The sequence below is a fragment of the Erpetoichthys calabaricus genome, chromosome 5 (genome assembly GCF_900747795.2).
Source record: "Erpetoichthys calabaricus chromosome 5, fErpCal1.3, whole genome shotgun sequence".
In the NCBI taxonomy this organism is placed as follows: Eukaryota; Metazoa; Chordata; class Cladistia; order Polypteriformes; family Polypteridae; genus Erpetoichthys; species Erpetoichthys calabaricus.
The window spans coordinates 111,433,617-111,447,029 of record NC_041398.2 but is presented as its reverse complement, the minus strand read 5'-3'; the positions used below and the strand labels follow the sequence as shown (position 1 = coordinate 111,447,029).

Genomic DNA, 13,413 nt, shown 5'->3' with positions numbered 1-13,413 from the left:
CCACTTTGAAGCAGCAAAAGTTTCTATGTAAATATGCCTTCTGCATTTTATGATGCATAACAAAAGGAAACTAGAAATAGTTGCGTTTCTCACGGATTCTTGAAATTATTTTGCATTTCCTTTTTGCTTGTCTACTCAGTTTCTGTCATGAGTGGTGTTATGACAATCCTAAGAAGCCCCGGAGCCAAAGTTTATTCTGCTTATTATCCTACTTTTGCCTCTACAATTCTAATTTTTCAACAGTTATGCTTCACCTATTGCATGTTATGTTGTGTGACCACTATGTGGTGCCAGAGATCCCCCAATCACAGACACAATAATGCCCCAGACATACTTCCAACTCAAATAAAGGCTTTTATTGAGCCCCAACACCTTCTTCACAGGAATAATAACAAAAACACACCAAGCACAATCCTCCTCCTTCCTTCTCTAAGAGTGTAACCCACTGCCTCCTGACTTAAACTCCACCCAAATGAGGCAGCGGCTTTCTTTTAAGCCCGACCCAGGAGTTGCTTCTGGTCTCTTGTCCCAGTTATCCCCCAATGTACAACCCCAAACACCTCTATAGGGTAGAATTTCCAGACTCCATTTCTCAAGCAACTCTGTGGGTGTCCTAATTGGGTTTAGGAACATTGCCACCTGCCATGTGGAGGAATGACCTGATCCTTCCATTATGGCCTCCTAAAGGAAGGTTTCATAAGCCTGTCCTTTCTCCAGGGCATCCACAGTTGTTATTTTAAATAGCCTGTGGAGTGAGATTCACACTTAGTGACAGCATAGTTAAAAGTGCACACGAGTTTCATCGTAAATAACAATCAATTCTTAAATAAATGAGGTGAATATGCAAAACTCATGTAGAACCTAGCGCTTTGATGTGGTAATGACAGCTCTGCACTTACATGTAGAAGACAACATGAAAGGAACTTTGAGAGCAATGGCGGCAGCAGCACCGAAGGCTGGATGGCAAAGGTACAGACTGCAGACACAGCACTTGCTGATCCTATAAACTATCATTTTATTTCAAGGCTCTATTAGCTGTACCTCACATGACAGATTAATAGTAACGTTTTTGGTAGAAAAATGGTGACTGAGATTGTGCTTCTGTTGCATAGCCTCCAATAAAGAGTCGGGTTTAGAATAGCATACAGGTTGCCTCTGATCCTGGATGAGCAGAGTGCGGTGGGAAGGCATGTCCCCATATGGTGGAAGCAGCCAGTGATATAATGAGCTAATAATAAGCTTCCATATTGTGAAAAAATAGAAGCGACCATAAGTATGCCCTTTTCAGTTATTATTGCCTAGTTGCATACAGAACACAGACAGTGATTCACATCAGGTATCAAAATTCAGTTTGAACTGAAACACTTGGTGATAACTTTCTTTTGCGAATCCACACCCCTGCCCCTGACATGTCCAGTGGAAGAAGACAAGCGACAGAGCAAACCGCCCAGTCTCTTTTTAAGATGGCTAAATGTCACAGCAGTGTTTTGCTTTGTGCTTTTTTTTTCCTTCTTTACTGACATGGATATGCTGCATTTCAATATATACGTAATCTCAAAATGCGGATCAATACTTGATAACGTTTTTGGCTTGAAAAATGGATGTATTCTGTAAGTTTTAAGGCTTTTTCATTCACATATGGGCCTATATAACCCATTGTAAGTCCCATTGTAAACTAAAAGAACAGACAAGGAATTTGTTAAATTTATAAAATAAAAGCTTCACTTTAGAACACTGTTTTATGTGGCTGGCTAGTTTTTACCATGAATGTGAAGAATAACACCGATACCAAACTTTAAGTTTTGTCCAGTTCAAGCCAGGGTCTTGAAGCTGTGATGCACAACGCTAACCGCTGCTTAACTATCTGTGCTGTCACAGGAGCTGGTTATAAATTCTAATTTTTTGATAGAATAACAGTATAACAATGTGCAGTAGGGAATAGTACAGGCTCACAGTGGGAATACAGCATATAATTCCTCATTGTATAGAGGTGCTTCAAATGTTTCCCATCAGGACTTTTTATTGATTCTTATTGTACAGTATAAGATTTTTTTTTTGCATTAGTATTTTAATTCCTTTTCAAAGTATTTACAGTATACTGTTGAATTTGATCTTTTCTGACACCTTTCTTCAATGACATCTTCAAGTGGGAAACTGTGAACACCTTTCATGTAGTTAGCTGTAAGTTTTCTTTAGCACTGTACACTTCACCCACTCCTATGCTTTGTCCCTTTCAACACCCTTCATGGTTTCTGTCTTAGCAGGTGATTGCATAAAACATCTAGCTTAATTCCCTCATTTTTAGGTACAATAGTTGTGGAAGAAATATGCATGTTCTTTGTCAGCCAAAAAAAATATGAAGTCCTTGGTATTGGTACAGAAACATTTAACTCAATTTCAGTTTGCTTGCAGTGGATGTCTAAAAAAAAATGCAGACACCTGGGAGGGATATCTTTTTGTAGTCTACAGCATTAAAATATTTCATATTTCCAGCTGGTCGAATTTAGTTTTGGAACAGGCTGAGCCAATGGTAAAGTCATAAACATGCGTTTTATTCTTAAGGTTTTGTCCTTAATTATCTAGACAGGTCATGGACACACTTTTACTTAAACCACAAAAAGACACTTAATAGTCAGAGATATGGTTCACTGTAAATAATAAATAAATATCTATGGATATTTGCTGCATTGCTGTTGTTTCTGTAACAACATTGAAAGATGAATACAGGACTAGCAAGTCAGCCAGCATATAAGTTGTGAGGTTAATGATGGCATTTCTTTGGTATTTTTTTATTAAATATTTAAAATAATTATATACTCTTACTTATCATTATAGCACTCCATCCTTTTTTTCTTTGATTTAACAACTGCCCTCATTAACATCATAGTTAACTGGCTGTCTGCACTCTTGGTCCTGAACCGGAGTTTCTGATGATCTAGAAATAACAGCAAAGTCAACTAATGACTCCACACAAATAGCACAAGAGATTCAGCATTGGATTTTTCTCCTTTCTGTTTACAATATAAGTATATTTCATTTGCTAAACCACCCTGCCAACAAATTACAGCAGTGCATAAATAATTTCATAAGTTGGCTTTCCAAACACAAGAACGCTCAGTGGAACTTCAGTACAGTATTACCTTACAAGCTTTATGTTGCATCAAAAAGCCTGAGATTGTTGTAGGGTTTCCGTGTAGAGCAGGAATTATCGGGAGGCATACATTTTCTTCTGAACTGCCTACCAAGCAGAGAGATTTTTGCCCTTTCCCAGTTCATTTAGGCACTACACACTAGCAATTGGATTGAAAACCAGATACAGTGCATTTGGCTGGTTCTGAACTTCTCTCAAATATGATAAGATTTCTGCCTCCTGATTCCCATTTTTTGTTATCCACATGCAAATATAGGAGCAAAACTTTGATTTTTTTGTTGCAAAGAAATGGGGGAATACTAGTGAACATGGTAACATAAGCTGCAGTTATTATACCATAATAACATTCTGTTTTATACGTTCTTTACTATTTCTGTCCAATTCAATGCACAATTTAATTTAATTTCACTTGCCTCATGTTTTGCCTTTATACCATGTACCTTTATTGAAGCATTTTATGAGTTTGCTGGGCATCCCATCGTCCTATTTTAATAATGCAATTAGTATTCTGCTGAACAGTTCCACATTTTCGGGGTTTTTCGGTTTATAGTGTTAATTCGCAAAGCCACTTTTCCTTGTACACTTTTCTCAATAATTATTTCAAGGTGTTATGCTATAACAGTTCATACAGAATAAAAGTGTTAGGTGCCCTCTTATTGCCAGATGCTCACAGAATTTCCATCAGAGTTCCAACTCACTTATCAAGTAAGAGCTGTAGGAAGTCGGTCCTTTTTATTGAAGTAATAAAATAAGAGACTCATTCATAGTGGGTTACAAAGTTATCACCGTGAATTGCACAGAAACAGCCATACACATATGCAGTCGGGCAATTTGTCAACAGAAACTTTTTGAGAACAAGGCTTGGTTACATTCAGGATAATTAATTTGGCACATTTAGAAAACATATGTGATATACAGGGTAAGAGTCTAGTTTGGAAAGCCTGTCCCTTAACTGATTCCTTCCAGTTAAAGAAAAGAAACAAACAAAAAGCTACTTGGTAAAGTGACCCCTAAAATGAATGCTGCTAGATGTCTGATACTTAGAAGGCATCTAGCTCTACAGTGTTTTAACAGAGAATGCATACAGTTTTCTTTATCAGATTCGCATGAGTGTTACCTGTCTTTGCATGGAGGATAAGAAAAGAAAATCTAACCCTTTGCCTTCAAAGAATAAACTGTCTGTATTTGCAATAACAAGTCTCCTTTTAGAGGCTGCAGCTAATAAAACACAGTACTGTTGAGAGGTGGGCTGCCATTTAGGTACAGTGCATGCCCGTAGAAGCCAAGCTATATTTCAGATTTTTCAAGAGCCCAGTTTGTATCAACTAATTGTTTCAAAGAGCCCACATTTTTGCTTCTCTTCAGTCTTGAAAGAATGATTACCTAGGACGCCATTGTAACTTGGTGTCTTTTTGCATTTGCATGAACTGTTCATGTCTAAGTATGCTGTAACCTTGTTAAAAAACATAAAACCTTTTCTTGTGTTATTGTGTGTAATGTAGGTTGCATGTAGTGTTACGTTTTGTTAAAAAATAATAATAATAAAAAAGTGTGTGCTTTTGTTGTTTTTAATTATACTCATTTTACAAAAGGATTTCTTTACCAAGGGTTAAAATTCCATCTCTAAGTTTTTCTTATTCAGAAATAATGATTGGGTTAAAGTGCCTGTTACTATATTTTTGCTATTTAGCTTATGTATGTATTTTTCTTTCCTTTTTTAATTTCTTTTTTAAGTAAACTCCATGTGCGTGTTTGTGTATAAATACATACCAATATAGTTCTAAATATATATATACAGTATATATATATATATCTTGTATTTGTTTTTTTGTTTTTTAGATATAGCCACAGAGCTTCTGTTTCTGATGATCCAGAGTAAGTCTTTCCTCTGTTTTTACTGGGGAGCATTAAAAAATAATGAAGACTGCATGCGTGTGTAATTTTGGCATCAATGCCTTCTATCTGCACTAACTTCATGGCAAACCAATGCATGTCTTATAGTCTTTGTACTGCTATTTGCTGTGGCTGCTAATTTGAGCTTCCTCGATTGCAACTATGAACACAATATAAAAATCCTGCTTTCTGGCGCTTTTCTTTAAAAAGGTGACTGGGGCTTTGTTTTCTTTTTATGAATTTGCTAAGAGGTGGGTCATCCCAGCCATAAGTCACTAAAATTTAAGTAGGCCCAATTGAATGCTCATTAGCATCATTACTAACTATTACATTGCATATATTGTGGGATCTAGTTAAGGCTAAGAAAATGGCAAGTCATTAATACAATTTATAATGTAGTATCTCTTTAAATATGGAATAAAATGTTATTTCAGGAAATGTGTAGGAAATTAAAACGATTTTATACAGTACTTTGAGTTATGATGTGGGTACTAAACCTTCCTCAGTTTCCACCATCAACACATGGCTAATGTTGTGTTTGTTCCTTAAAGAGAGTCAAACTCCCATATTTTAAGAACAGACCATGTTCTTCACAAGCTCTCGCATGGAAAAATCCCAGTAGTTCTAGGTCTGGATATTTTGGAGGTCAGGCTTCTAATCTACCGATTTGAAAACATGAAGCAACCTTTTCAACTATGTGCCATTGCAAATGCCTTTTAAAAAAACATGCAGCATGAAACTTGGTGAAATCCAAAATGTGTGCCCTAAAAAACAAAACCAGCACAAGAAAATTTGATTTGTGTTGTCCAAAAAACAACGGGCCTCACCTTGAGTACACCAATAAGCTGACAGTACTCTGAGCAACAATTTTAGAAACCTGCCCGTCAGAGCAGGTACATGTACAGTATACTGTCTAGGATTTGTTTTCTCCAGTGCCAACAACATTGTCTAGGCTGAAACCAGCACTGATTTATGGGGGAGGATCAGTGAAGCTGTAGTGGCAGTCGTGCCAGACATGGTTCAGTGAACCTGATCAAAAAAGTTATATCTTAAATTTTTACAGAGCTGAAAATAGTAATTTTATAAGGTGTGAAAAAATTAAGATTTTCTTGACATTTTCTAAAAACAAAAATATTGAGGTTTTGTACTTTTGTTTTTTTTTTGTTTTTTTTTTTAATTCTAGGGATCTTTTTCCTATGAAGTCAGTAGACGGATTGGGAGAGCGGGGGGTGGGGGTTGCATGAGGTTGCTGGAAAGGGGTGTGTGGCGCTCCCGATATCTATGCAAAAGGACGAAGGTCCAAGTCTTTAGAGTCCTGGTGCTTCCTGTCTTGCTATATGGTTGCGAAACATGGACGCTATCCAGTGACCTGAGACGAAGACTGGACTCCTTTGGTACTGTGTCTCTCCGGAAAATCCTTGGGTACCGTTGGTTTGACTTTGTGTCGAATGAGCAGTCGCTCATGGAGTCCCGAATGAGGCACATTACCTGCATTGTGAGGGAGCGTCAGTTACGGCACTACGGCCATGTGGCGCGTTTCCCCGAGGGTGATCCGGCTTGTAAGAACCTCATTGTTGGGGATCCGAGTGGCTGGACCAGGCCAAGGGGTCACCCACGTAACACCTGGCTGTGGCAGATAGAGGGACATTTTCGGAGGGTGGGACTGGACCGCGTGTCTGCCTGGGGGGTTGCCAACCGGGATCCCGAGTTGTTTCGCTGTGTAGTGGGTGTGGCAACCCATTGTACCAGTGTGTGCTCCCCAACTTGACTTGATCTTTTCAAATCACTCTGCATTCAATGTACTAGTAATTGTCAGCCATTTACCTACTTTATTTCATTTCCTAACTAGTAAGGCACAAGTTTGATATTGGTGCCCTTCTTGTAGAAGACCACAGCATATGTAACTTATTTTATTAATCAATGTGAGCAGATTTAGAAAAATGATGGATATTTAATATGTCCTTAACATCAGCCCTCCATCCACATTCCACAAAATATAACGCCATCTGATATTTTGTCAGCTGCTCTGATGGTTTATGACCAGAGTGCTGATTTTCAACACCATCTGAGTTAATAAATCATTCACTGCTTGTTCTTTAGCTCCTTTCCCTCCCTCTGTTTCTCACTATTATCAAACAGTTATAGACTTACCAGAAATAAAAAAAAAAAATCCATTTTCAGCCATGTGATACAGAGTAAGAGGTTCCAGCACACATTTGTAGGTCACTCAGGGTGCTTATGAGGTTGTGCTATATTAGAAAATATTTGTTTTTTCCCCAGTACAAATAGTGTTAACTTTGTTGTGCTTCATGCTGTGTCCATAAACTGAGCAGTTCCAGCCGAGGAGACAATTGTCAGAATACCTGAAGCACTGTAAACTGTAGAAATATCATAAAGAGCGTTCATTAGAAAAGCCACAAATAAGATTTTCCTCCTCTGCTTATGACAAAGCCATTTGCTGCATCCCTTCATTCGTTTTTCCTTTTTTTTTTTTTTTGCTTCTATTAGGAATGCGCTGTTTGTATGGACACATTCTTTCTATTATGTGGTTGTTACTGTCTTAGGTCAGCCATTGTACCCAGTGGTTAGTCACAAGGTATACTCAGTAGGCTTTCACAGCATGACTGTTCTTTTATGTCAGTGTATGTGATTTTAACATTTAAAGTACTTGTAATATACATTGAGCACATGGCCAAAAAGTACATTTTAAATTAAGCAATCTGCAGTTTTTCTGCTCTAATGGAATAGGCAAATGCCTCATCGGATCACCTGAAACAGACCCATTTATCTAGCTAGTGACAGCCTGCTGCTTCATTCTCCATTGGTGACACACTCATCATTATTCTCATAGCCCTGGATGACTTATTTTCACAATAGTTGTGCCACTTGGAAGTGTATTAGTTGTGCTTACTGCAGGTACTCTGTTCATTTTTTTGCATTTTCTGTATTTGCTGGATAGAAATGGAATGTTTTTTGTTTAATTTTTTTACATTTGCATTAATACATCATCAACATGGAATAAGCAAGAAGCAATATTATGTGCCCAGAAAGTTGATGTACAAGTCTGAACTATTATAAAGATGAGCTTCACTTCTAAATAACTTTTTCACAGGTTTTTGAATTGAAGGAGACTGGATGGTTTGACGAATGCACAGCTTTGTTTTATTGCCATTTTAATTTTATGGTAAATATAGTATCTGGTAAAAGTCCCAGCAATGCATCTGAAAAGGACCACACAGGCCAGTCGTATTGTTGTTTGTTTTTGCAGTTGGTTAACATTACTGGTGTTTGGGGGGGAAATCTAACCTTGTTTTGTTACCCTTCATTTTCAAAAGTCTTTGGCGACATACCCATGCTGCATTGCTACTATAATGTTAATAAGAGTGTTAGTAATTTTTCCATTTTTTGGCTACTTGAAGAATACCTTCAAGAAATAAGAAACTATGAACAATATGGTGTGAGGCCTAACACAGAGTATAAATAAATTCAAATTGTCAGCACTATTAGAAAATATTTTTGATCCTAAATGTTTCTAGTATTTTTAATAATTCATCCAACTTGTGCTGATACACTAGCGGATAAAGATACCAGAGACCAACATGACAAATGTACGCTTGCACATTCTGGATTTTTTCGTGCCTTTGAGATTTTTTCATTGCCATACAAGGTCAACAGCTGTACTCCCATATTGCACTTTAAAGGTATACATTCTGTTCTGTTCTGTCCAGTTCAGAGCAGTTGGGGGTGAAGATTGTAGAATTTAGCTGCAGCCATTATTTTGTTTTGGAAGCAGGTTCAAAATGTAATGCATACTAGTTTGTAGTATTTTTGCCAATATCAAAACATTTATTTTGGTTGCCTTTGCTCATTTTCATTCTTTGACAAATATCACATATTCTAAAATAAATAAATTTAAAATAATGAAACATTTAGTAAAATAGGAATATGCCAACAAAAAGCCACATATATATTATTACTCTTAGACCCCAAAAGTGTCTCAGCAAAAACATTCCTTTTTTTTCCTCCAGTAATTTTTTCATTTTCATTCCAATATTCAAAGCATATGGTTTGGAATTTTCTGGTCTTTCTGATGAGCCCATTCACTTGTTTTCAATCTATTGTGTTTTACAGTGATATACGAAAGTGTTACAGTTTCCATACATTGTGAGTGAACCTTGAGCACTGCAACAGTACAATAACATAAATTAACTACCTAATAGCTATATTTTTTTCATAGTGTTTAACTTTTTTGTCATTTTTCTGTTAATTCACCTTTTCTGCTTCCTTAATTTTAATCTAATAATGCAAAGCAGACAAGAAGCACCTACAGTCAAAGAGGGCCCCGGAACTGGAAACCACTAGGTCAGAGAAAACAAAACCAGGCATTTCAGAATTACTCCTAGAAATTACACTAAAGTCTAACTAGGATAAGAACTTATCCTACACCTGAGTAGAACATGGGAAGTTACAAAGCATTCTACTTACAGTCCCAGCAAGGAGTAGGATTCCACGTCTGAGAATGAAAATGATGTCATGATTTTATGGATTCCCTGGTTGCAACTCAACACTCATGATGACACTTTGCACTTTTCTGATACTAATGCTGAGGCTTCACCACATATACAGTATAATAATGATACTATTCAAAGTACGAGAAGAAGGAAAACATAATCAGGTACAATATTGCGTTCGGCTGCATGTAATTGTTGCCACTTTGCAGTATCATGAATAATAATGTAACAAACCCCGAGATGGAAAGACTGAGGAACACACACTAAATGAGAGTTAAGCCCAATAATAGGTGCTTTTATTTACCTATGAATGATCCATAGCTGTACTACCAAAAGACTGTTTCTTGTTCTTGTGGTTAGAGGAAATGCCCCATAAAGTCACAGTTAATCCTGAAACTAGTCATGGGTATTTATGCTCTGTTACTAATGTTGTGTTCACTGCTGCACTGTTCCAGATCGATTTCCGGAGTTATTACGTGACTGTCTGTCTAAGTGAACCTCCCTTATCTTCTACCAACACCCTAGGAGTCTCTGCCTGCCTTCTTGAACCTTCCTGGCATGTGAGATGTAAAGCAAATGTTTCAAGGGTTTGTAGAATGCAGAGCTCATGCTTGCTACTACAATACAGTTTACATCCATGAGCCACAGGGTGCTAATACTGTGGTATCTCTTGCGATTGACATATGTATGTTCATTCGCACTTGGGACAATGATGCTCATGTGCCTTAACATTACCTCAGCTGAAGTGGTGAGCAAATGTATAATCTGCATATTACCTCACATGTTGGCAAGGGCATTCTCAGTTTGGTGCAAAATTTGAAAAATGCATGATTGTGACACACCTACCACCCATCCAATACATGCATCATATTTTAAAGAATTATATAGTAAATAAATCCTTCTTAATTAATAAGTACATGATATTTAAAATCATATCTTGTATAATAATATAATGTGTACACACTGCGCTATATATATATAATATATAATCTCAACATCTGTGCTAGTCCTAAGATTATAAATGGCTATCACATTGCAATATAACTTCATATAAGACATAGAAGAGCATATACTGAAATATTGGAATTTTAATTACTCTCTAAGGACTATGGTAGGTTAGGTTTTGTCTGAACAATTGAAAGGTAAAGCCAGTGGCCAAAGCACTGGGATCTGTTTATCGATTCAGCTCCACTGTTTTGATTACAGTATGTTAGATCCATTGTTTGTGGGTACGCCAACTACATGCTACTTATTCAGCCCCTTCGCAGCCAAGGCTTCTTTTAACCCTAGAGCAGTAATTTCACCTGTATGATCTGCTGAAATATACAATGTTTACAAGCAGTGACTTTTTAGTTCAGATTCAACACTTATGGAGTGCACTGTTAAATGATGTAAGGCTCAGTTGTCCTGCTTGACCACAGGTCTGTGGTTATTAATTGTCTTTTAGTTTTGCTTTGTCAAAATCAACTTCATCTTTGCATTTTCTGTACAGTTCAGGGATGGCTTTTTGTAAGAAGTAATTCCACATAGGCAATTTATACCTCCAGTTGAGTTTGTTGGTAGTTCCTGAACCCTCTTTGCTGCCCGCATATACGAGCAGCATGTCTTTTGCTAAGTAATATGTGACAGCATCTGTGATGTTATGTCTCTTTGATGTTTTTGTCGAATGATGTACTACAAACATGCTGGTATTGTTGTTTGCTTTGGCTGGACTTTTGGCGATTGCAATTTAACTTGCATTTACCTTTTTTGACCTGCATATATTTAAATTACTAGTGTTTCCTTTGATTTAGCAACTTCAGTTTTGAACAATGCCTCCATCTGATCATTGTCTCTGCAGTCAAATCCAAAGCACTGCCAAGTTAACAGATTTTTTTTTTTTTATTATTCCAGGTCACCAACTACCCCTTCCTTTGTTGTAGTCATATTAGCAGAAAAATTATCTTGATCTGTCGTCTCCAAAAGCACACACTTCACTAGGCTACTAGTCCAGAACAAATGACAATGGGGCTGATTAAAGAGGCATTTGATTGGTCATTTTTACTTTGTGTTCCACCTGTTCATGTTCACTAGACTGGAGGCTACCCAAAACACAAATGACCTTGGTGTCTGGAGCCACAATGCATAGACTACTGGTAGAAAATCGCTGCCTTTTGTGGCTTAGTAATTACACGGGTTCATATCACAATTTCAGTTTTAATTCAATTAATTGTGAAGCACTACCAAAAGTGCAAACATAGCATTCTTGAGTGTTACCTAAAAATAATGAATGATTTTTTTTTCCCATATGGCACAATTCAAATTGACAGCAGTAAAAATGTGTGTCAATTGATGATAATAGTAATAATAATAATAATGCAAAAGTCTATTTTCAATAAAACACAAATAGTGCTGAATATGTTTATGCAGAAGTAAACCACATTTGCAGTTACATCCATCTTACTCTCTGCAGCACAAAGGATGTTGTCATTTTTTATAATTTTGTACTCATCTTTCCATTATGAAATTGAACTTTTTGTCAGTCAACGTTAGATAATGACAATTAATTCATGCATACCAAAACTGTTAGCTATTTTCAAAAGAGCTGGTAAAAAATAATTATGAAAATGAATCATGTGCCAAGCATACCTTGTCCATAAGCCATTACAGAAACTGGAGTTTGGTTGATTGGTACCATCAGTACCAATCTGTGCCGCCTGTCTGGCTGACAACTCACTTCAACACTTAGTGTTTTCTCTTAACTCCATGTGCTTGTCAGGGACCATCACTACAGGTAACAGTATACCTTTTGGGCGGCAGCACAGTCCCAATTTAATATATAAAAGGTCTATGGCCACCCTGCTGTCAAAAAACTGAGTTTACTCAAGTGTAGCTGAGGTATTGATAGCTAGACACACGCACTTCTGATCATGTAATTGTCCATTTTACTTTTTATTTAATTATTGATAATTGGCCATTTTAATTAATCACATTACTTTTTGTATAAATACCTGTTCATATTGCATGATTCTGTGCTGTGCTTTATCCGACCATTCACTTAAATTTTGAAAGTATCCATGAAGAATAAAGAATCATGGCAAATCACCGAAGAGTTTCTTTAGTTTGCAGTGCACAGAAACCACGACCTCCATCCATGGTCACGAGTCCTTTAGCCCAAAAGTGAAATGGAGATTTTCTAAAAAGAAATCTTCTCCAGAACAGCAACAAAAGTGAGTTTAAAGAGAGTGAGTTTTCTGAGCTTTCATTACTAAAACATCACATCACGACTGTAAATCTAAACTGGGTAAACGGGTTAAAAAGAATTAGATGATCATAATCAACATATTGTTATTCCCTTACACGCATGCTTATGCATAAAATTGGAGCTACATAGTAGCCCTTGCCTGACTAATTTGATCAAAACAAAATGTAAAATATATTCCATCCAATCTGGAAAAATGTCCAGCTTTTTGATTATTATTATTAGGTTCTTGGATATCATTTATTAATTATGTATTTTTATTGTGTTCTTAACATAATTTACCAATGAAATTAATACTGCTATGTCTTGTGGGGATTACAGTTTATTATTGTGTTTTTATCAACTCCAAGGAAGTGAATGAAGCAGTTAAAAAAATATTCCTGTTTGTAATGTGATGATTTTTTTCATATGTTTTCTTCCCAGCTAACTTGAATTTGGGAAAATTACACCATCCAGTGTAAATACATTTTTGAAATCGTGCACCCCTACCTTCTACAGTCCTAGCTCATTAGTTATTTTACCTGATTATTGTGTGAAATCAGAAATTTGAAAACAAAGTCATGATGAGATTCCTGGAAATATGTAAGGTAGCACATATGGTTGCTCCTGATGATGGT

At 36.7% G+C, this 13,413-nt stretch overlaps 1 protein-coding gene across 3 annotated transcripts in view; it reads left to right on the top strand.

Annotated features, from left to right (window-relative positions):
- LOC114651884 (LIM and calponin homology domains-containing protein 1-like) overlaps window positions 1–13,413 on the top strand; it is a 338,328-nt gene that overhangs the window by 257,751 nt on the left and 67,164 nt on the right. For all 3 annotated transcript variants that reach the window (XM_051928055.1, XM_028801930.2, XM_028801931.2), the window contains one exon: window positions 4,991–5,026. In XM_051928055.1, coding sequence (XP_051784015.1) covers window positions 4,991–5,026 — 36 coding nt within the window. The remainder of the gene's footprint in view (window positions 1–4,990; window positions 5,027–13,413) is intronic.